At 35.4% G+C, this 22,816-nt stretch overlaps 1 protein-coding gene across 2 annotated transcripts; it reads left to right on the top strand.

The window, feature by feature from the left end:
- Positions 1-53: 53 nt before the first annotated feature.
- Positions 54-13,940, top strand: ARRDC3 (arrestin domain containing 3). 2 transcript variants are annotated; one of them, XR_002137563.3, is made up of 8 exons: positions 54-554; positions 4,450-4,531; positions 6,213-6,360; positions 7,364-7,466; positions 7,824-8,080; positions 8,390-8,552; positions 8,785-8,977; positions 11,221-13,940. XR_002137563.3 is itself a non-coding variant. In XM_019734235.3 (8 exons), the coding sequence occupies exons 1-8, from the start codon at positions 275-277 to the stop codon at positions 11,275-11,277; spliced, it is 1,245 nt and encodes a 414-aa protein (XP_019589794.1). In that variant the 5' UTR covers positions 70-274; the 3' UTR covers positions 11,278-13,940. The 2 variants fall into 2 exon arrangements, 1 of the variants encoding a protein (XP_019589794.1); XM_019734235.3 differs by having other exon boundaries at positions 70-554; positions 8,823-8,977.
- The last annotated feature ends 8,876 nt before the right edge of the window (positions 13,941-22,816 follow it).

The raw sequence follows: 22,816 nt of genomic DNA, 5'->3' as shown, positions 1-22,816 counted from the left end.
TTTTTCACAAAGCTGCTCTTAAAGTGAGCTGGCAGCCTCCAGCCGCCCGTCTTTGTAAGGAGACCACTGAGACTAGCAGGAGCGCGGAGCAGCAGCTTCTCGCTGCCCTGACTTTTTAAGAAATCTCAATGAACTATTTGTAAGGAATCACTGATCTTGCCTGCAAGCTTTTTGCACGGCAAAGACATCGATCAGTGTTAAGTGAAGATCACATTTTATATGTGATCTTGACTTTTTTGTCTTACATTATATTTTTATAGATTTTGTTATAAACATGGTGCTGGGAAAGGTGAAGAGTTTGACAATAAGCTTTGACTGTCTTAATGACAGCAATGTCCCTGTGTATTCTAGTGGGGATACAGTCTCAGGAAGGGTGAATTTAGAAGTTACTGGGGAAATCAGAGTAAAATCTCTTAAAATTCATGCAAGAGGACATGCGAAAGTACGCTGGACCGAATCTCGAAACGCCGGCTCCAATACTGCCTATACACAGAATTACACTGAAGAAGTAGAATATTTCAACCATAAAGACATCTTAATTGGACACGAAAGAGGTAAGTTTTTATATTACTCAAATAATTAAACCTGTTTTCTTTGAGAAAGTACCTTTTCAATTTTTCTGAATTAATATAATTTTACTCCTAGCATAACACACAGCAGTTTGATAAAGATTAGCAAAGTTGGAAGATTTGGATTCTCCTTGACATTCATCGTGTGTTAAGTCGTAATGCATGCCGGCATCTGCAAAGTGACTGCAAACTGCACTTATTCAACTACCTCTATACCCAGCTTGGTGTGTGCCATACGCATTTGCAATCCATGTGCACCTTACAAATTCTGCTTAAATCCAATTCAATAATTTTACTAATATATTTTCAACTGAATTGCTAAAAGCTGCATGCAGTCCAATATGAGATTTTGTCCTTGTACTCTGCAACCTTAGATCTTAACAACTAAGCTTCAATGAAGAAATGGAATAACATTTTTAAGTGGGTTAATAGGTGGATTTCATTTTTAATATTGACACGCACAAGACTTGAAAGAATTGATCATTGTTCTGTGATAAAGGGTTTCTGTGGCTTATTTTGACATATGGTATCAACACCCCACGTGTTTTTTTCCCCCTATTCTTTCCAGTTCCTTTAGAAATTTTTATCAGACATTCTCTATTTTAAAGGACAGTATTTGTCGTTATGATAGGTTTTAAATCAGTTTTAGAAGCCATTTAGGATCAGTAATTTTTTTTTTTTCCCCGAGCATCATGCCTAACTTTGGAACGTGCATTCAATGAAACCCCTGCAAGTCAAATGAAATTGAAAAGTATTCGGCACGTTGGATTTGATTTTTGATTAGAAAAGGGAGATAAAGGGTTGTCAAAGGGAGAAAAGGTCCTGAGGTTTCCAATCGATTGTTTAAATCGTTACATTGTGGAAATATAGGAGACTCTAAGCTTGTTTTTCTAAGTTTCCACCCTTTGTTAGAAGCGGTTCAATCCTGTTTCGGACCAGTTCTGGGGGGTGGTGAGGAGGGGCGCTTATTCAGCTCTCAGCAGATTGGTTACACGCGTCAGGTGGTGGCGATGACTTAATTCCTAGACCAAGAAGAATATAATGTTAAAACTGGTTATGTAATTTTGTACTTCTCCTTTTTAATGCAGTATTTAGTTCAAATGTTGGCTATTTTTGAAAGAGTAGAGCACATTTTTACCTTTATTTGTAATATTAAAAAACATGAGGGACGAAATGCTAATTAAACTAAGGCAAGTGTAGAAATGAAGGATGCTTTCACTTACAGCATTAATGCACTATTTTAAAAAATATTAAGATGAAATCAATTCTTTAGTTAGGTATTCAGTTACACATAGGTAATTTGCATCCTGAAATAATTTCTAGTTAATGGTTCCAAGCAGTAATGCTGGTAAGAAATGCATGGCTAATGACAGTCCTGGTATTTGCAGAAAAGCAGATACATGAGTTTGTGTTTGAACCTTTCTGGACATTGCAGCTTTCTATAAAATGGTTGAGAACAAACAAAGGTTTTTTAAGGAGTTGAGGCATGCAATGGGGTAAAAGTAGAATAATGATTTATGGGGGGAAAAAACAGTTTCATGAGTTGCTCCCTGGTTTTATTATGTGGAATTATGTGCCCCGTACCCCAACGCGATGCCCCACAATTCCTGAAAACGTGGATGAGCTCCTAGCCTGGAATAGTTTCAATGACTTAAAACTGGGACCTCTCAAACTAGCCTGGTAACTGAGACCCCGCCTCAGGTGACCGGCGATAGGCGGAGCCGGGTTTGTTAGCCTGTTGCTAAGGCGATGCCAGGCTCTGATTGGATTGGGCGCCGGCGGGTGGGGAGAGCGCAGGCTGGGGCGAGGCTTGGAACCGGCGTGCGCCGGTAAAGGTCCCTCCAGAGCGGCCGACCCCGCCCTACTGGCGTGCCACGGCTTCTGGAGGTGTCCAGATCCCCTGTCACACACATCACGTTCTGTCGCCCCCTCACCTCGACTTGTTTGGCCCCCGAAAGAAACGACTTCGGGTGACAGCTGAGTAGAGGGGAGAAGCTCCTGCTGGCCTTACAGGTGCCGAATGGCCCTGGGCGCAACTTCAGCTGACAGTCCTATTCAGAGGGAACTTGCATGTGCCTGGTTCGCAGGACCCCATTTTAGTATTTTTCGGATGGAAGGTGTCAGGTGGCTTCTGTTAACGCTTGTTTTCCTGTTAGCTGAAACAAAGCGTGTTTCGCGACCGATGTAGTCACCAGACCGGCTACCTTAATTTGCTCTGAGGGGAGAGAGATAGCAAAGGCTGGCGGGGAGAAGGAGGAAAAGTGGTGGTGACATGGAAAGCTAGGTGGGAACCTGGACTAGTATTCCTCGCCCCCTCATTGTTTGCCGGCACCTTTCCTCCCCTCCCCCAATCCCTCACCGCCCCCGTTTCCTTCACCTCAACTGTAAAGGTGTCAGGGTGGCCCGAGCCAGATCGAACCGGTCACCAGCTGGGGCGTATAAAGCGGAAGCGCCGCGGCGCGCTCGCCCCGCCTTCCGTCCAGCAGGCTAGGCTGCGCGAGCGCCAGCGACGTATGCCGTATGTATAGCGGGGCGCGCGGGCGGCGGCGGCGGCGCGCGGGCGGGCCGGCTGGGATCTGCTCGCGCCGGTTTAGGCCGGTCCTCTCCTGCTCCGGTCTAGTTCTTGATTGACAGCCCGGCACTTGTTTACCACCGCGCGGCCGCCGCCGCTCTGCTCAATGAGACTGCTGAGCTGGCACAAAAAGGGGGGAGCGAGACAGGATGAAAAGGAGAGGAAGACAAACTTTGGGTGCTTTCGAGGGCAGCAAATTTAAATAGACCCTCAACTCACCAGCCAGTTTTTGGTGCTAAAATTCGTTCAGAAGATTTGCACAAGGGATAAGGAAGATAGTACTGAGATAAAAGCAATCATCATGATTGAATAAAAGTAGCTCCATTAGGCGCTTTTTTTCTCCTTTGATGTAAGAGAACACTTTTTTGTGTATATTCAATACTTTGGTGAGGGAAAATTAAATGGTAATACTAGTTTCCTGCACTCATGGTTAATGATAAAGGTTTCTACATATATAAGAAAGACATTTATGTAATTACATAGTCAGACATTTAAAACATCATTTAAAAAAACCCCGAACCCCCTTGCAAGTTTCCGTTAATATGTTTTGGAGACATTATAAAAAATAATATATTTGACCAAAAGAAACTGGTTATAAAATGAAAAGTAACCCCTTTTTTTCAATCAACTGGGGACAGCTTGGTTAGACGACGTTTTTCAAGGATGTAGGACAATGTTGTTGCCTGGTAATAAGCAGACACCTTTTAAATCTGAAGTGTATTTCATATATGTGCAAATTTTTATCTGTCGCTAGGACAGACTGGGTATTGTCATCATTTTAGGTTCAATAAAGAATTTATATGTTTAGCTGTGAAACACATTAAAATCACTGTTCCTTTTTTTAACTCCAACATCAATTTGACAAAGTTTTCTAATGGTTTTATAATAATAACATTCACATCTTCTGTATCAATACTGACGTTTTTAAAGGTTTACATGAACAATTTTCATTTATATATAATCTTAATTTGATAAATTTGAGTAAATTATTGGAGACAAAGATAACATCTCAGTATGAGATTTGAGGTCTTAATCTGTAGTTGAGAATATTACGATGTTAAATACAGATGCCTTACTTTCCACTGAAAACCACCTATGGTGTATAAGTATTATCACCATTTTACAGATAGGGCAACTGAAGACTTTTTATTTTACCTAGAGGAGGTGATAAAGTTGGAATTAGAACTCAGATCTCTCTGACTCCAAAGCTTGTGGCTTTAATTATCATATGAGCATCGTTAAAGTTTTGCCGCCAGGAAGAGTATGTAAAGGTTAATAAGTTTTTTGTCTTGTTTTTGTTTGTTTTAGATGATGATAATTCTGAAGAAGGTTTCAACACTATTCATTCAGGAAGGCATGAATATGCATTCAGCTTCGAGCTTCCACAGACGTAAGTATTAGAAGTAGCAGACATTTTTCATAGACATCCATTCTTTAAATTTAAAATTATTCCAAGTTTAAATATTTTTAGTTTTAAGAAAAAACCCTTTTCATTACTGAAACTTGCTAGGGGAAAACAATATACTAAAAAAAGAAGCTATTTTAATCTAGTGTGGCAAAATTATAAAAAGGAAAGCTTAATTCTTCTTAGTACTCTGTCTCAAGATTTATGAGATTTTAAAAACTTGAATGGTATTTCATTGAATGTGAGCGAATTGGAAGGTTCTAGTCAAATAGTTAAGCACTTAGCATATTGAGTTTATCATCAGTTAGCATATTTAGTTTATCAGTTAGCATTAGCAGAAAAGGTAGAAGATATCAAGTCTCCCATTCAGTAATTTATAAAAATTCAGTGTTCTTTTTGCTAGCTAATGTTAACCAATAGTGGTAAGCTAAGAACATAAACATAATTGGGAATATTCTAACTTTGGAAGTGATGTTCTTTTATTAAGAATTCAGTAGCTTCTGTGCAAAGAACTACTGAGAAGGTCACACAAAAGATATGACCTGGACTTAAAAGTAAACATCCATCAGAGATACCTTAATATAAGGCTTAAAATCTATATAAAAGGAAAGTGGTATATTCTTCATGTAATAACAAATTATTAACAGATTATAAAAAAATTTTAATAATGTCTTTAATGGATACAAAGATATGCAAAGTGGTACTTGCACTCATTGTTCTGGAGAATAAACATTACATAAGAATTTATCAAGTGCCAAATGTACATGATTTCATATTTTTAAGTCCAGTACTTGAGTTGTTAATGTGGATAGAGTTTATAAATGGTATTTTTCAGAGTATTCTATTTACCATAGTACTTAGGAACATCATTTTGAATGTAATACCCTAATCTACTTTCTGAGAAATATTTTAAGTTTGTTAATACAATAAGGCTCATGTTGGGCCTGAATATTTAAAAGAATGGAATTAATTTAATATACATATTTAAAATTCTATCTGTAAACCAAACTAGTTTAAAATAAACTCTAGACTAGCATAAATACTGCATTTTATTTCTCTGTGCTATACAAGTTAATGCAAGAGTCTAAAATTTTTAAAAAAGGAGAAGCACCACTACTTCTCATACTAATCTAAGCTAGGTCTCTATTTTGTCAATAACTGAACATTGTGCATTTTTCTAATCAAATTATGAAAAAGAGGCTAAACTTATGAAAATAAAATCTTTCACAAGTAATAAAATCTGGGAGAGTTGAAAAACAGTTCTGATCCTCTTGATACAGCTCAGTGTCTAGAATTTTTCGATAGAAATAGTTAAGCCATTTTTAACTTTTTTTTCAAATTAAATTCTTGACCTTTTCAAGAATTGTTCATTTCCAAATATTCATAATTTTGCCACCAGCATTAAAAGTAGACTCTTCTTTGTTTAAATGAATTGTGGTGTTCTGGCTTTTTTAAGCAGAATTTCTGTAATGTTTAACTATCACCTATTGTTATTTGGAAATAGGTTTTTTTCCCCAATGACTTACATCCCTTTGGAAATTTTTAAGAACTTTATGTTTTATACCTCATTGATAAATAGTACAATATATTAATACTTCTATGCTGACCTGTCTAATTATTAGAAAGAGGTATAAAATTAATATATTGACCTTTATATTCTGCACAGACCACTTGCTACCTCATTCGAAGGCAGACATGGCAGTGTGCGCTATTGGGTGAAAGCCGAATTGCACAGGCCTTGGCTTCTACCAGTAAAATTAAAGAAGGAATTTACAGTCTTTGAGCATATAGATATCAACACTCCTTCATTACTGGTAAGAGTTGACTGAATTCTTCATCCTTTGTTTTTGGTATATAAATACTAAAGAATAATTACCTAAACTATAATTTTATAGTTTTAAAATAGTATAATAGTTTAAACTTCATAAATAAATAATTTTTTAAAATACAGTCAAAGGTATACAAACTATTAAAGAATATGCTCATGTTTTCTGATATTGTAATAACTTTAAGTAAAATTTAAAAAACCAGTATATGGTATTAAATATGTCTTATTTAGAAGATAATAGCAGTAACAGAATAAATCTGTTCCCTGGATAATTTTAGTAGAAGAGGAACAGTAATATTAATTATTATAAGACAATATCACTTAACTTGAAAATACCATAATCTAAAATGTATACTACTTTGTATTATTCCAATAGGGATAGTTGTCAAACAATGGGGAGATTATTATTTTCATGAAAAAAGTTAATTCCGTTTTAAAAGAAATATTTTTTAATTGTATTTTTTCATAAGATTTAAATTTGACTTCAAAAACTAATTGGTTTAAACAAATGAAAACATCTTTAAACAAATAAGAATTTTTTAGATGAATAGTTTCTTTTTACATACTGATTTTTGCATTCTTAAAGATGTTAACATTTGAGATTCTAACCATGTTGCTTTCTAACCTGCCTTTTTATTTAAGGCTGTTTAAATGGAATGTGGAAAGGGTTTTTTTGTTTGGTTGGTTGGTTTTTAATTACTGTACATGTAAATAATGTGGGCTAAAACTATGTTTATGGAATATGGTATTAAGCCCTGTTCTCTTTTTTTCTTTAATTGAATGGAAACTTACATAAAAACAAAAATAGTAATATAATTCAAAGCCATTGGTTAGTTTAAGAAAATAAAAGTATATTTGGGTACCCCCAAAAAAGGCAACACTGCTTTTAATTTTAAATTCTCTAAGAATTTAGGATTGTATTTTAAAACATTCTATTAAGCTGTCCCAACTCATACATTGATCTTTCTCCCTAAATTTATTTCTTACAGTCACCCCAAGCAGGCACAAAAGAAAAGACTCTCTGTTGCTGGTTCTGTACCTCAGGCCCAATATCCTTAAGTGCCAAAATTGAAAGGAAGGGCTATACCCCAGGTACGTATAAAATGGATTCCCACCCAAAATAATCTTTCTTCACTTAGCTTTTCTGATTAAATTTACAACATTTCTACTAAATTAAACGTAAAGACAGTATTCTTTGGTAAAATAACATATAAATTGTGTTTATCCAATTTTCTTTCATAAATTGGAATATAGTCTCCTTTTTAAAATAGCCACTATAAGTGAGTAGTTGATTTTTATAACTTAACATTACTTATCACTCTTAGGACAGCTTTTCATCCATGTAGTCTGTTGAACTTTTATACTTTAGCTTAAGAATCTATGTTTGTTTTGGAGTTTTTGTTTGTTTGGGTTTTTTTAACAGCAATTTTTTTTTTTTTTCCCCTCTAGGTGAATCAATTCAGATATTTGCTGAGATTGAGAACTGCTCTTCCCGAATGGTAGTGCCAAAGGCAGCCATTTACCAAACACAGGCCTTCTATGCCAAAGGGAAAATGAAGGAAGTAAAACAGCTTGTAGCTAACTTGCGTGGGGAATCCTTATCGTCTGGAAAGACAGAAACGTGGAATGGCAAGTTGCTGAAAATTCCACCTGTTTCTCCATCTATCCTCGACTGTAGTATAATCCGTGTGGAATATTCACTAATGGTATGTGTAAACTTAAGGTTTTTTTTTAAGTCTTAAAGTCCTAAAGATAAAATTTTGTCTGTCTTACATAGAGAATTTGATTTTTATATTCTATATATGATACATACTTTAATTTGAATTGTAATTACTAATTTTACCTTATATGAAAATGTACTATACAGTACTATACATAATGGAGAAACTTTTCATGTATATAAGTAAAAAATGAAGTAAATGAGGACCTCAAATGACATTATAATTGGGTCGTTAGTTTTTAAAAAGGAAATAGTATTTGGCATTCTAAAACTAACATGTCTTTTCACTGTTTAGGTATATGTGGATATTCCTGGAGCCATGGATTTATTTCTTAATTTGCCTCTTGTCATTGGTACCATTCCTCTACATCCATTTGGTAGCAGAACCTCAAGCGTAAGCAGTCAGTGTAGCATGAATATGAACTGGCTTGGTTTATCCCTACCTGAAAGACCTGAAGGTAATTTAATAATGCATATCTAAGCTTAGCCTCTTATTATTATTTCAAGAACATAATTTTGTTTCTGATATTTTATGATTAAACTTTAGAATATACCTGAAGATTAAATGTACCCCTAATGTTGGACTTAAATGTGTATTCTTCTAGTTTTGAGGACAAAACAAATTATTATTATTATACTTTGATATTTCTTTTTAATACCTACTATTCTGTGTATTTTGACATGCATAAGAACATGCTGTTCGAATTGCGTGTATCTTTTTCCTTCAGCACCACCCAGCTATGCAGAAGTGGTAACAGAAGAACAAAGGCGAAACAATCTTGCACCAGTGAGTGCCTGTGATGACTTTGAAAGAGCTCTTCAAGGACCACTGTTTGCATATATCCAGGAGTTTCGGTTCTTGCCTCCACCTCTTTATTCAGAGGTAAGTACCAACTCAAGTATGAAATGGGCTGGCTGTCCTTGGAAACAGCATTGCAGACTTTTTGAAAATACAGTTAGATTTTGATTATCATAATAATAGAGAAACAAATAATTTAAAACCATAGATTAATAAAAGTTAAATTAGGGTTGTCAGTATTTACTAAGTTTGACCCCGAGGTAGGACTGTTCACTTGTATTAGGGAAGTAAAGATAATTAATGATCTCTCTCCGTGCTTTCTTAATGCCTGTTAAAGGAGTAATTTATATTTTGAAGTATCAGTAGAACTAGTATTTTGCAAGCATTGATTAAATAGCTAGAATTTATCTACTCATCATCCTTTTCCATGTTAATTCCTTGCATATTTTAACATTCTCAGCCATAGGGGAAAATAACATGTTTGCAAGCAATAATATCTAAACAACATTCCTACACAGTTAGATTATTTTTATTTATTTCATATTGATGACAACTAAACCCTAGTTGAAGAAAACATGACATTTACTTGGGAGAAGCTCACAGTCTGGTGAAGAAAAACAACAAACTTAGAAGCAAAATATTACATAACAATGTGAAAGGAATGCATAGTTCATTGGAGGAGCAGCTTATTGAGCCTTGGGAATCAGGAGGCACTTCCCTGGGAAAGGTGATGATTAAGCTGAATCTTGAAAAATAAGTACTCCTCAAAAAGTAGGGTAATTTAGCCAGGAAGAACGGCACGTGCAAAGGCAAATAGGTATGGGGATGGAATCCTGCAATTTCAGTACACGTTTTTAGAAGCTTTAAAGTTAGCCTTGATCCCAATATAATACCAAATAATTCTGTAAATCACTACAATTGTTAACTTTTTTCCTTTTGGTTGCTGTCATTCAGACAGCTATTTTACAATGAAATGTTACTCCCAAATAAGAAATAAAAGAGATTGTTTCACTCTTGAACAAATTGCTCTTTTTCTCTCCCACAACCTCCAAATCCATGACTGGAAGAGTTGATTTTTCCTTTGGATTTAACTAATATGAGATCCACTTTATTCGTCAATTACAAGATATTCGTAATTCATGCAAATTCTTAATTAAACATAGTTTTTCTATCCAACTATTCCTATTCATGAAATTTTCCATTAGATGTTTAAAAAGGTTCTGCTTGTTACAGATTTGATTACTACATTTTTTATTTAGACATTTCTTTCTTGCTTATTAAGTCAGTCACTTCTGATTGGATCTGAGGCTTAGCTGTCCAATGGGCATTTTAAAAGAATGGAAATCTAAGTATTCATTTTTAAGCAATTCGTCACAAAATTCTGCCTCCTTTTGAAATGAATTAAAGATGATAGTTTAAAACTTAAAATCCTAAATTGGTTCATGTTGTGATTTAATTAATATCTAGCCACATAGAAGGGGGAAAGTTCTAAATTGTATTAAAGCTATTTTAAATTTCTACTTTCAGTTTTTTCTTTAAAGCATAGTCATTAAAAGAAAGAAAGTTTATTTGGCTTTAGTCCTTCAAAAGTGTGTTTTATCTAAAGTGGCTGAGGCACTTTGTCTTGTCCCATATGTAGATGCAAGTAAATGGGTCTTATCCAAAATATCTTTTAGTAACAGAAATGTATTAAACCCAACAATTTGCTTTCCTTTGCCCATTCTTTCTGTACCTAAGAAGCAACTAAAATATATTCACTTTTATTAAATGTATGTGTATATGAAAAGTTACTCCAGAGATAGAGAAGGTAGGAAGCCTCTAGAGCATTTCGGGTTCAGCATTGCTATTTCTTGATACACACTACTCCTGAGCCTTCTCTGGGGTTTTATACCCATGATTTATTATCTCACATAGCACCGAGAACATTGTTTACAGGTAACTGCGTTCTTCCCAAAGCCCACAGAAGTGTTGACTTTTTTATAAAAGAATAAAAGGGATACTTTACAAAAGATCTTTCCTATAAAGATGTTTTCCAATGTGTATTTGAGTCGTAAGTACTACGAAGTGCTTAGTAAAACTCCATTCTCGATAAAATTTAACCATTAGCTTTTGTGAAAGAACTATTTGGGCATACCTTTATAAATTTTATTATTAATCTAATAATTGCATATCAGGCACTTTGTACATAATACTAGTACCATTTCCTTCCCATACAAGCTGTGTATGCTCTTTCTGAATAAATTTCTCAAAACTCAAAAATCTTAGTCATTTGCTGCAATCTTACTAGATCTTATCAAATAACTTAATTTTTTTTCTTTTCTTTCTAGATTGATCCAAATCCTGATCACTCAGCAGATGATAGACCATCCTGCCCCTCTCGTTGAAGGAACACTTGGTTAAATCAAGTTGATGTGGATTCTGAACTATCTCTCTTCCCGGCTGAGGACAGAGAAGTATCTTGGAGACACGTTTTCAGAGGAAGTGGAATTGCTTTTGCCCAGAAAAATGGCAAATACATGAAACAACCAGTGATCGTGCGTTAGAAGCCTACAGCAACATGCTAGGACTGCTCCAACATGCTTGAAGATCTAAGCTTTTCTTTTTTAAAACTGGCACATACCAAGAGCGGTCTTCTTAGCCTATGGTCATACGTGTCAAGACACCGTGTTGTAAAGAGGGATGATTTCCTTCTTTTGATTTGAAAATTTGCACATGCTCAATGCTTACATTGTGCAGTTCGATGTCACTACAGCTTTTTTTCCCCCATTTATGCCAGACTCTTGATATTCTTTTAAAACTTGTTTGTGGTCAGCACGACAAGGAACAGAAGAAAGCTTTGAAAAAACTTTAACATGAAAAAAACGCACTGACTTTTTTTTTAATTTAATATAGCCTGGACTTGACCTGCGTATGCACATGCTCAGATTTGTCCTACTAGGCTGACCATGTATCACCTCTTCAGCTTGGATCCTATTGTGGATTTATTTACAAACATCAAATGCCTTCAAGCCAATCCTTCTTGCTGTATGTTTTGCAGCCTACTGTAGTAGATACGCAACAGATATGTGGGAAAAGAGATAAGAGGAGGAAGCTAATAAGAGACTTTTCAAGATTGTATACCTTCTTGGTTTCTTTTAAGAATTTGTTGCCTTTCTACTATTACAGCAAAGCAGCATTTTGTTACTGACTGCCTAAAATCACTTAATCTCAGGTGAACGCATCACTTGCCAAACTGTTGGAATGCTATTTGTGTTTTGTTGCACTGTTGAGTTATTTTTTTGTTTGTTTGATTGGTTGGCATTTTGGAGAGGGAAATTTGGAAAAGGGACATACACAAAAGTGATAACCCACCCACATTCCCTTTTTATCATTACATATAAGAAGAAAATAGAAGAGCTATGAATGGAGTAAAGAAAGGCAGTATGGCAGGCACCAGCAAAGAGTTAAAGGCTGTTGCTCTTAAAAATTAGTTATTTTTATTTTTTTTAAAGTATGGAAGTTTTCCAATCACTAGAAAGGCGAAAGTGCATTTATTTTTATACAGAGTTACTTAATTACCTCCAAAACACATAATGTTGAAAATCATTTTTCCTGGTGCAGAGTATTTTAATGAGCAGGAATATATGTATGTATGTTCAGGTTATGATTGGAGAGCTCAATTTATACATTTTTTTATCCTGCTCAAGCTTAACAGCTTAAAAACCCAAGTTTATTCTAAAAGTATATAACTTCAAAATTATAAATGCTAGAATGTGCTGGATTAATAAATGTTTTATATCTGTGGGTGTTTTTTTAATGCAGGCATTTTTTTCCATTATCTAAAGAACATTTTGCTAAACGAGAAATTACATACTTGAGTATATTATAGATAAGATAGGGAAAATGGTCACATCAGTAAATTGTAGTTTATATTAAAGATAATTTACAGTTAGCTCATAACAAATATACCAGCATTCACGATGACACTTAAAGTGGCGTTTTCAAAGATACCAAGTATAGTGATTGTCTTATTTTAGAAGGAATTCAGCTCTGATATTTTTAATGAAAATCAGCATCTCGTGTTGCAACATGCGTGTGAAATGGTTGTTACATCTATCCTGCCATTAACCCCACAGTTAATAAAGTGGCTGAAAGTAATAGTAACTCTGGCTTGGTGCTTGACCAGGTTAAATACTGTCTTAAAGCTTCATACAAAACAAAGAGGCTTTTCCATAAGTGGCCTTTAAGAAAACATGGAAGACAATTCATGTTTGAAAAATGCTGACAGGGTGAAGAAAGCCCAATGTAAAAATGAATCGCGTTTTAAGTGATTCGGTTAAAGGGTTGGGCTCCCATAGCAAATTAATACTAGATAATAAGGAAATGGGGGTGAAATATTTTTTTATTGTTGTTAAATCATTTTGTGAATGTCCCCCTCAAAAGAAGCTAATGGAATATTTGGCATAAAGGGCATTTGGTGGTTTCATTTTTGTTTGGGGGGGATTGTCAGAAGATCCCTTTTCTTTTCTCTTATATCTAGGGAACAATTGTTGATAACGCATAGCATTGGAATACTTATCACCATATACTCTTATAAATAACACAAGAAGAATGACCAATATTCTGGTAATTGGCACTGGGTCACAAAAATGATAAAATTTTAACTATATATAAAACTTTATCAAATAAAGTTTTATTTTCTCCATTAAAGTATTTCTTTACTTTTCTTATTTAGAGGCATTACTTTGCTCTTTTCTAAATATTGGTCAATTCCTGATAATAAGACGTGAGGTTCACAGTTGTATTCCAGTATTCAAGATAGATTCCTGATTTTTCAATTAGGAAAAGTAAAATCCAAAATGTTAGCAAAACAAAGTGCAATATTAAATGTTTGCTTTATAGATTATACTCTATGGCTGTTTGTAATTTCTGTTTTTGTTTTTCTTTTTCCTTTTTTATTTGGTGCTGAATATGTCCTTGTAGGCTCTGTTAAGAAAACATGTGGGAAATGATTTGATTTTTCCTATTGCTCTTCCTTGTGGAAAATAAAGTGTTTTGTTTTTTTTTTTCTTTTTGTAAAATTGGTTGGAGATTTATTTGAATCTTGATCATATTAGTAGCTCATACATGCAAACACTATTAAGACTACAATTTAACTCTTTGAAGCCATTCTGGATAAGAATTGTCTAGAAAATTACTGAAGGCTTAAAGGAATTTTTAATACTAATTATTGTTTTACTTACTAAATCATTAAGTTAGGATACTTCCTTATAAAACTTGTAAGTTAGAAATATAAATTTCAGTCTTATATATAAACTAAACCAGGTAAAGTAGTTTTACTTAGGTACCAATTTCTTCTTGCTGTGTTATGTCCAAGTATCTAGGTAGTATTTCAAGACCACACAAATTTAAAAGCTATCACATTACTTTTATGAAGACAGCTTCTAACTTTAAACAAGTCTTTGTCTCAAAGAATCTGAATCTTATAGTGATTTTTAATGTTAGAAGTACTTCTATAGTCACATTTAGAATTTATCTTCTTTATATAGATGAGCTATTGAGTTGTATTTGTGCCTTAAACATGATTCTGCCATATTCTCAAATGTACATACACATGTAAAAATGTGTTAGAAAGATTTAGACAAATACATTTGTAATCAATTTCATAGAAGTACACTCATTCTTCTAAAAGCTAACGATCTACACAATGTCCAATACAATAAGGAATGGAAAGAGGAATTACAACATCAGAAGGGGAGACTGAAGTTCTGGGTTCTGAGACTAGCAGTTTCCTTGAACAGATGTGTGAATTTTGATTTCTTCATCTACAATGTACAAGCTATCCAAAGTCCTTTTCATCACTGAAAGTATGAGGTTATAATACATCTTTAGATAAAGAATGCTCTAACTCAATTATTACAACACTGAAATTAACCACATTGCTTTTACGTTTACATTAGAATACTTCTAGACTGATATAAGTACATGTTTCAAGTTTAAGAGTGAGGGTTATCTGGTTCTGCTTTTGCATTAAATCATCTATACTTATCAAACTACCCTTGTCATCATAATTAGTGAATGGCCAAGCATGGTATATACAGAGGGTGCCAAGAAAGTGTATAAACATTTTAAGAAAGGAAAAAAACATTAAAATTGTAACATACACCGATAAAAGATGAATACAAGTCATGTATACATTTTTTTGGCACACCCCCCCCCCCGCCAGTATATTAGGACTTTTGATTGTAACGGAGAAACTCAGACTAGCTTAAGTAAAAACTATTAATTAGTAATTCCAGGAATAAACTATATTTAAAGTATATTAGATCCAGAAATCCAAATAATGCTCTGGGGACACTTGTCTCTCATCTCTGTTCACTCGTCCTTTTTGATATTCACCTTATTCTTTCATGTTAGATGAGCCAGGAAAGATGACCCCAACTTTTATAGCTCAGATCTCCAGCTGGATCCCCAAATCACTTGTTAAGGAACATTTTCATTGGCCAATACTTGGGTCATGTCTCATGCCACATAAAATGGGTTTCCCAAAAGAAAGAATTCTATTTCCAGAAGAAGGGAGAAAAGAGGTCACTACATTTTTGCTGTTTCAAGTGTTGTCCAAACCAGCAGCAATATCACCTGGGAGCTTGTTAGAAAAGCAAAATACCAAGATTTATCCCAGAATATCTACCCAAAATACCTGTTTACGTGACTCCCAGGTGATTTGTAAGTACAGTAAAGTTTGAGAAGCTCTGTAGCACACCAAAGAAAAGTGAGATGAAAACACTGAATAGGCAACTTTGTTTTCACAAATCCCACACTATAACTGAGTTGAGGATTTGGGACACTGATAAATAAAAAACAACATGCCATTTTTAATCCCAAAGCATATTTATGGCTTGATATTTTTTAGCTAGGATGTCATAACTACTGAGATGATGGCAATTACAAACCCCTGGGATTCAAGTTCCTATGTCAAGAATAGCATTTCTCAAAACTTCCATGACTGAATGACGAAATATTTTGCCTTTTCATTTCTTAATTTCAAAAACAATGCAGAGGGCAGATAAATTTTTCAATCCATGAGAAAAAATCTTACTGATGAAGCAGTTCCTCAAATAACATTGTTTCATTAAAATGTTAACGGAAGAAAAAATCTACTTCCAGCCAGGACGACTGTCTGTGTGGAGTTTGCACACTCTCCCCATGTCTGTGTGAGTTTCTTTGTGTCCTCCTGTTTCCTCCCACAACCCAAAGACGTGAATGTGAGGTGAAGTGGCGTGTCTACACTGTCTCAGTGTGAGTGGAGATTTGTGTAAGTGCACCCAGCAATGGATGGGTGTTCTATCCAGGGTGGGGTCCCGCCTTGCGCCCTGAGTTGCTTCGACAGTCTCCCACTACCTGCCACCCTGAACTGGAATAAACAGGTTGGAAAATAATAATCTTACTTTTTTTATTCATCTTTCTTAAATGTATATATAGCTCTCATTTATTTTATTTGTGATTAAAATAATATTATTATTGTTTGGGATCTTTATTTTGAAGTTTGATGATGTTTTTGTGACCAGAAATATGCCATGGGAACTTAAGCCCTGTTTATATCAATTAGCCTAAAATTGGTTTCATTATACGTAGTTTCGCTTGAAGTCACAGTTTCCAAGAACCTATCGATGACATTAAGTGAGGAGTTACTGTTTCTGTAAGAAAATTTATTTTGACTTTTGAGGAATGTAGTCTGCAATCTTTTTAAAAAAGAAAACTTAAGAAAATAACCAGGAGATGTGGTAAACACGTGAATATGGAAAGGTCACTTCAAATCCAAGACAACTAGTAGTTTGAAAATCCAAAAGCATACACCCAACTAGAAATAGAACCAGTATCACTGTCTTTGGCTGTTGAACAGCATGAAGTTAAACATATAAGGAAAATAATATTTTTTTCCAAACCAGCTTCACAGATACCAATTTAGACAAATGATGTTAAATTAAGATAATACAGAAAGCCAAAAAGTAACAGTGTTGCTTTATAATAGTTTCTAGCATTCATATGTTAAAAGTATATAACCTAAAGTGATTCAAGAAAAAAAATGTTTATAACATTTATATTAAGAACTTCTGATACATGAAAGCTAATTCTACTGAAAGTGGATTTTTGCTACTTCTAAGTTCAAGACTTATATAAATTCTCAAGATCAATTTCCAATCCAAACAAAATGATTATTAACTCTGGCACTGGTAGGTCGCAGGGAACATTAATAAAGTTAAAATAGTGAGTTAGAACATTGCTTGTTATAATTTAGAGTTCTGTTTACTAGTTACACAAGACAGTTTTACCAATATGGACAGAAGAATGTGAAAGATTAAAATATACTTCCCTAATTTTTAACCTTACAAGATGATGTTAATTTTGCCAACTCATAGATCTAACAGATGATACCACTAATGAAAGTCAACGTATTACACTGTTATTAATTTTGATGATATGAATTTTTGCAAAAAGGAAGTTATCTGATCCTTACTGAATATGGGAATTTGTACTTATTAGGTCATTTTTGTGATGTGAATTAATAGCTTAAATGATAGAAATACAAAAAAAAAGTTAGAATAAGCAGCCACTTTCTGTTTTATTTGCTGTTTTTTTCTTTTCTAAGGAAATCAACATTTCTACTTTCCACTGCAAGGAATACTTTTATAATCGACATCTTGCCAGGTCTGAATCCCAAAGAGCAATACTCAACATGTTTAGAATAATAGGAAAATAACAGGGAACTAAGATATAGCATATGCATCATGCAAACAAACAGTACACTGGCAACCTATAAAAGCATACCCAGAACCTACAACAACAAAATCACATGTGCATTCTTCTCCAGATTATTAATTCCAAAATTACAAAAGCAGAGGAGAAAATGTTTCCTCCCCTGCTCTATTCTTCCTCCCATGTGGACAGCCAACTCTAGGAAATTGTTGTGAGCAAACAGCCATAGGATTCCATGATGTGTAGGAAGCAACGGACAGATGCCTCTGGCTGGTGAGCTTTTATGAGTGCCTTGAGCAGACTGATCAGGAAAAACCCAATAAATGCCCTCATTCCATTGCCCCTGTATGAGTTTCCCAGGGCTGCCTTAACAAAGTACCACAAACCAGGAGACTTAAAACAACCTAAATTTATTCTCTCACAGTTCTGGAGGCTAGAAGTCCAAAATCAGGGCACAGCCATGTTCCTTCTGAAGCCTGGAGAGGAAACTCTTTGCCTCTCCTTGCTTCTGGTGGTGGCTGGCAATCTTTGGCATTCCTTGGCTTATAGATGCGTCACTGGAATCTCTGCCTTTGTTACCTAATGGCTATCTTCTCCTGGTATAACTGTCTCTTCATATGCAATTCTCCTCTTTAAATCTCTCCTCTTCTTATAAGGATGCAGTCATATTAAATTAAGGGCCCACCCTACTCCAGCATGACTTTATATCAACTAATTACACGTGCAGTGACCCTTTTGTAAATGAAGTCACCCTCTGAGATACTGGGGATTAGAGCTCAACACATCTTTTTGAACCTAGAACATCCTCCTTCCCTCTAAAAAAATATATGATGACAGCGTAGTACCTATAAAGAAAAGCTACCTATTTCAAGTAAATACAGTTAGCTATCCCTCACATCACAGAGCAGATTTCATCCTTAACTGTAAAATAAATATAAATCAAAGGATACCCCCTCTTTGCCCCTGTTTTTTGGCCTGATGAGATACTGTGGTGGGCAAATACTCGTCTGGTAGATACAAAACTTATGTTCTGGTCCACAGAAACTAAGTGGCTGAATGAACTTGAACAAGTCATTTGAGTTTTCTGGGACCCCATTTCCTGTTTCCTCATCTATTTCTTAGATGAGGTGTTTTGGCCTAAGGTCTTTGGGGACCCTCCAGCAATACCTTTCTATTTAGGGTACCTGACATAGTAGAGTTAAAATACCATAGCTTTGTGTTCATTCTCTGGTCTTCAAGATTTTATGTTATTGTAAATTTTTAAATGTCCTTATATTTAAAGTAATAGTGTAGCTTAAAACTTACACAATTGAATTTCACTCTAGGGAATAGTTTGTAGTACTATGTAGGCCACTACTTTATTTCAAAACACAAAAAAGTTCACCATGCTCTTTTAAAGCTAGCCACAATATCATCTAATAATCACAGTGTTTTACAGAGTACACTGTGTCAGGAATCAAGAATCTTAGATCCCAGTCTTCCTCTAGCGAGCTGATCACAATGCACACATCAGTCAACGCTATGGACTTCAGTTTCTTCATTCTTTATCATTAAAAGTGAAACTTTTCCATGACTTCTGCAATTTCTTCTAGCAAAAATGTTTACGTCTTACTCAATGGGGATGAAATTCAGGTGAGATCCTACATTTAGAATGCCACATAAACTACGTAATTTGGGACTGCTTCGGTTATTTAGGAACACATTTCTTTCTTACTTAAGGTAACTAGAATCTTCCCAGTTCTAGAATGAATAAACGTATTTTTATTATACCTAGTATTTGGCAATTTTAGTATGTACTCATAATGCTAAGATACAGACTTAAAGTTTTTCAGGACATGACTTGTAAATAAGGAATACATTTGGTTTTATAAAATGGCAGCAAACATTAATTCACAGAAAGAGCAGTTGAGTCTTAATTGGTATAAATGTCTGAAGACAGTAAAACTTCTGAAGAAGTTTTGGCTAATACTCAGGAGCAACGGCAAAGACATCTGTCTGCTTATGTGTGGTAAAGATACTGGTGACTCTGCTTACATAAATGGAGGGAGGAAGATGATAAGGCAAGGTGAAATGTCCCTTTGAGGGAAAGTTGAATATCTCTTTGTTCACCTTATTATTGTTTATTTCAAATATAATCTCCAATTTAGTGTTAACACTAGATTCTTTCAAGAGGAAAACGGTGAACCTGGGATATTTCCATTTGGAACAATGGTACTATGATACAAAGTAGAAAAACCTGGAGAAAAATGCTGTATAAAGTTTCGGCTACAATCCCCCCCTTATTACACAGTGAAATTTCCTTCCAAAATATCCTTGGCTCAGCTCTAATGGAATACAACATAAGAGAGTTTTGTTACCTTAGGGTATTCTATGTCTCTTTGACAGTTAGCTTTCTTGATTCAATAAAGAAGAAGAAAATTGCTCCAATTTAAGGAAAGTCTATTAACTCATTTACTTTTCTAAGGCACTATTCTTCAGTACACGGAAGTACTAGCTTACAAATAACATCATAGAAACTGAACAGCTCTGATCAGGTAGAGCTTGGATTATATATTCCTAAAGAAGAGGAAAGACTGTATGTCTGTCTGTCTTAATCTTCTTCTTCCTAAGCCCATGCAGAGTGATTTGTGAAGTAGAGAAATGGCACATGTATATTTTTCTTTGGCCTGTCATATAAATACCATCCTACAATATGCCAGGTACTGTGCAAAGTCTCTTTGTGTACACTGTCTTATTCATCCTGCAGCCACTTTCAAAGATAGTTACTATGTCTTTTTTTTTTCTTTTTTTTTTTTTACTTGAAGGAACCGTTTTTAAGAAAGCAACTATCTCAAATCACACACCAATCAAATTAAAGACTGCTAATTCATATCCAGGACTGTCTGGATTTAAAGCCTTAGCGTTTTGTTATAACACTACATATATTATTAATTAACCCTTGTCTAAACCAAGGCTTTGTCTTCAGAAAGCCTTCAGTTCGCATAAAATTCATTCATCTGTACCAGGCCCCCACAAGAACCAGACACTAGAATGGTAAATATTGCTAGTAGGAGAGAAGAGGTTGAACGATGTGAAATACGGGGTGTGACTGTGAGCACCCTTAAGTTTCTAAGGGAGGAGGAGGGAATTTAAGGGCTGACCACTGCACGTAGTCTTCGCAGAGTTAACTATGGCCTGACTGTCAGCCGCAGCTGCTGCTCCACAGAGGGAAGTCAGTGAGAGCAGAATAACTGCAAGAGGACCTGATTCCAAGGGGAAAACTAGGTCACAGTGCAACGCCATGCTCTCCCAGGCTCCTTGCCCACTGGGCATGCCTCACTGAATGTACCTGGACTAGTCTGACAGTCAGATGACTCCTCTGAAAATCAAACTAATTAACTCCTTCATGTGATGGGAGAACCTTTATTTTAGCTAATCATTTCTTCAATGTCTGAGTAATCAATAATGCTCAAAACACTCACTTAAATGGAATTGGGAAAGCAACTTGACTTCAAAAGATCTCTGATGCACACTAGGCATTTTGGATTTTAAACTTCTAACATTCATTCATTCATTCAATCATCAAGCCAACCAACCAATGTTCATTTTCTATATCACTAAGTATACCCTGAGAAAATCAGAGCTAAATCCATTAAATTTTCAGTAGTCTTACACCATTATGCCATTTGCTATTGCTAGACTCTGCCAGGTGATGATAATGGCTATTAGCTCTTCTCTTTCCATACATCTCTCTACATATTTTCTCAAAGAGATCATTTAGCTCCTTAGGTTCAACTATCAATGTAATGATAATGATTGAAATATCCATTATCTCCAGTCCTATTTTTTTTCTCATCTCTTTGCCTTTATTCTCAATGGCATTACAGATATTTCACTTAGTAAATTCTCCATTTTCTAAAAATGGATATTTCTAAAATGAATGCCTCACTCTTCCCTATGAACCCCTACACCTTCCCTCCTTCTGGAATTTCTGATTTCTGTTAAAAAGAACTCTCCCCACCCATTTATTTATTCCATACCAATGAGTTACGAAGTTTTCTCAGTCTGCTCTAAGACTTCTGTGACACCTGGCCTTTTCTCTCCATTCCCATTGCTACACTCCTGGTCTAGATTTTTAATCCTGTCCCACACTTCTTACTTCCTTCCACACATTCCAAGATCCCAGTTTAAGACTCAACTCCCCCATAACGTTTTCTGGACCATTCCAACCCTCATTGATACCTGTCATTCTGGAATTTCCTCAGCATTTATTCTACCTCACAGCATTTGTTCTAGTTTATCATCTATGGGTCTTGCCTCCCAAATGAGTATTTCATTCCATCCCTTCCTACTGTCAATTATCACAATGCCTGGTATGGCCTGAGTACAGAACAGATGCTTGAAAATACTTGGGCAATGATTAACATTTGGGCACTGCTCTGTACTGAATGTGCCTCTCCTCCAATTCATATGTTGACATCCTAATGCACAATGTAACTCTCTGAAGATAGGGCCTTTAGAAAGGAATTAAGGGTAAACGAAATCGTAAGCCTGGGTAGTATGATAGGACTATGGCCTTATAAGAAGAGGATGACCTCTCTCTCTCTCTCTCTCTCTCTCTCTCTCTCTCTCTCTCTCTCTCTCTCTCTCTCTCTCTCTCCTCCACATGAGAAAATAACAAAAAGACAGCCATCTGTAAGCCAAGAAGAGAGCTCTCACCAGAACCCAACCATGCTGGTACTCTGATCTTGGACTTCTCAGCCTCCAGAAGTGTAAGAAAACAAACTTTTATTGTTTAAGCCACCCAGTCTATCATATTTTGATATGGCAGCCTGAGCTGACAGGAACTGAGAGAAGTTGGTGTTACCAGTACTGCTTTCCTTATCCCTTTACGGTTAAGGTGTTATCTTTGTGAAGAAAGCCTACCATATGAACTATTTTTTCCTGTATGTGAAGTAGCAACTGAAAAAGTGATCATAATTAATGAAGGGTCTCCCTGGCTGTATCACTTCTAAAGGAGGTGTCTCAGTCCAGTTTTCTACATGTCCTTCAAGATAGTAGTTTTCCCTACCCTATAGCTTTTAGCCGTGAGGTATGGAGTTGCTAATAAAGAGGAAGCCCTGGTTAGCTTGGCCACACTGAAGCATTCAAGGAATAGCACATGACCCAGTGCTGACTAGAGGGATATAAGAAGAATTTTGTGAGGAT

Source organism: Rhinolophus sinicus, chromosome 3 (genome assembly GCF_057876585.1).
Source record: "Rhinolophus sinicus isolate RSI-liver-muscle chromosome 3, RSI-T2T, whole genome shotgun sequence".
Taxonomy (NCBI): Eukaryota; Metazoa; Chordata; class Mammalia; order Chiroptera; family Rhinolophidae; genus Rhinolophus; species Rhinolophus sinicus.
The sequence above is the reverse complement of the archived record's forward strand: the minus strand, read 5'-3'. Positions and strand labels throughout refer to the sequence as shown.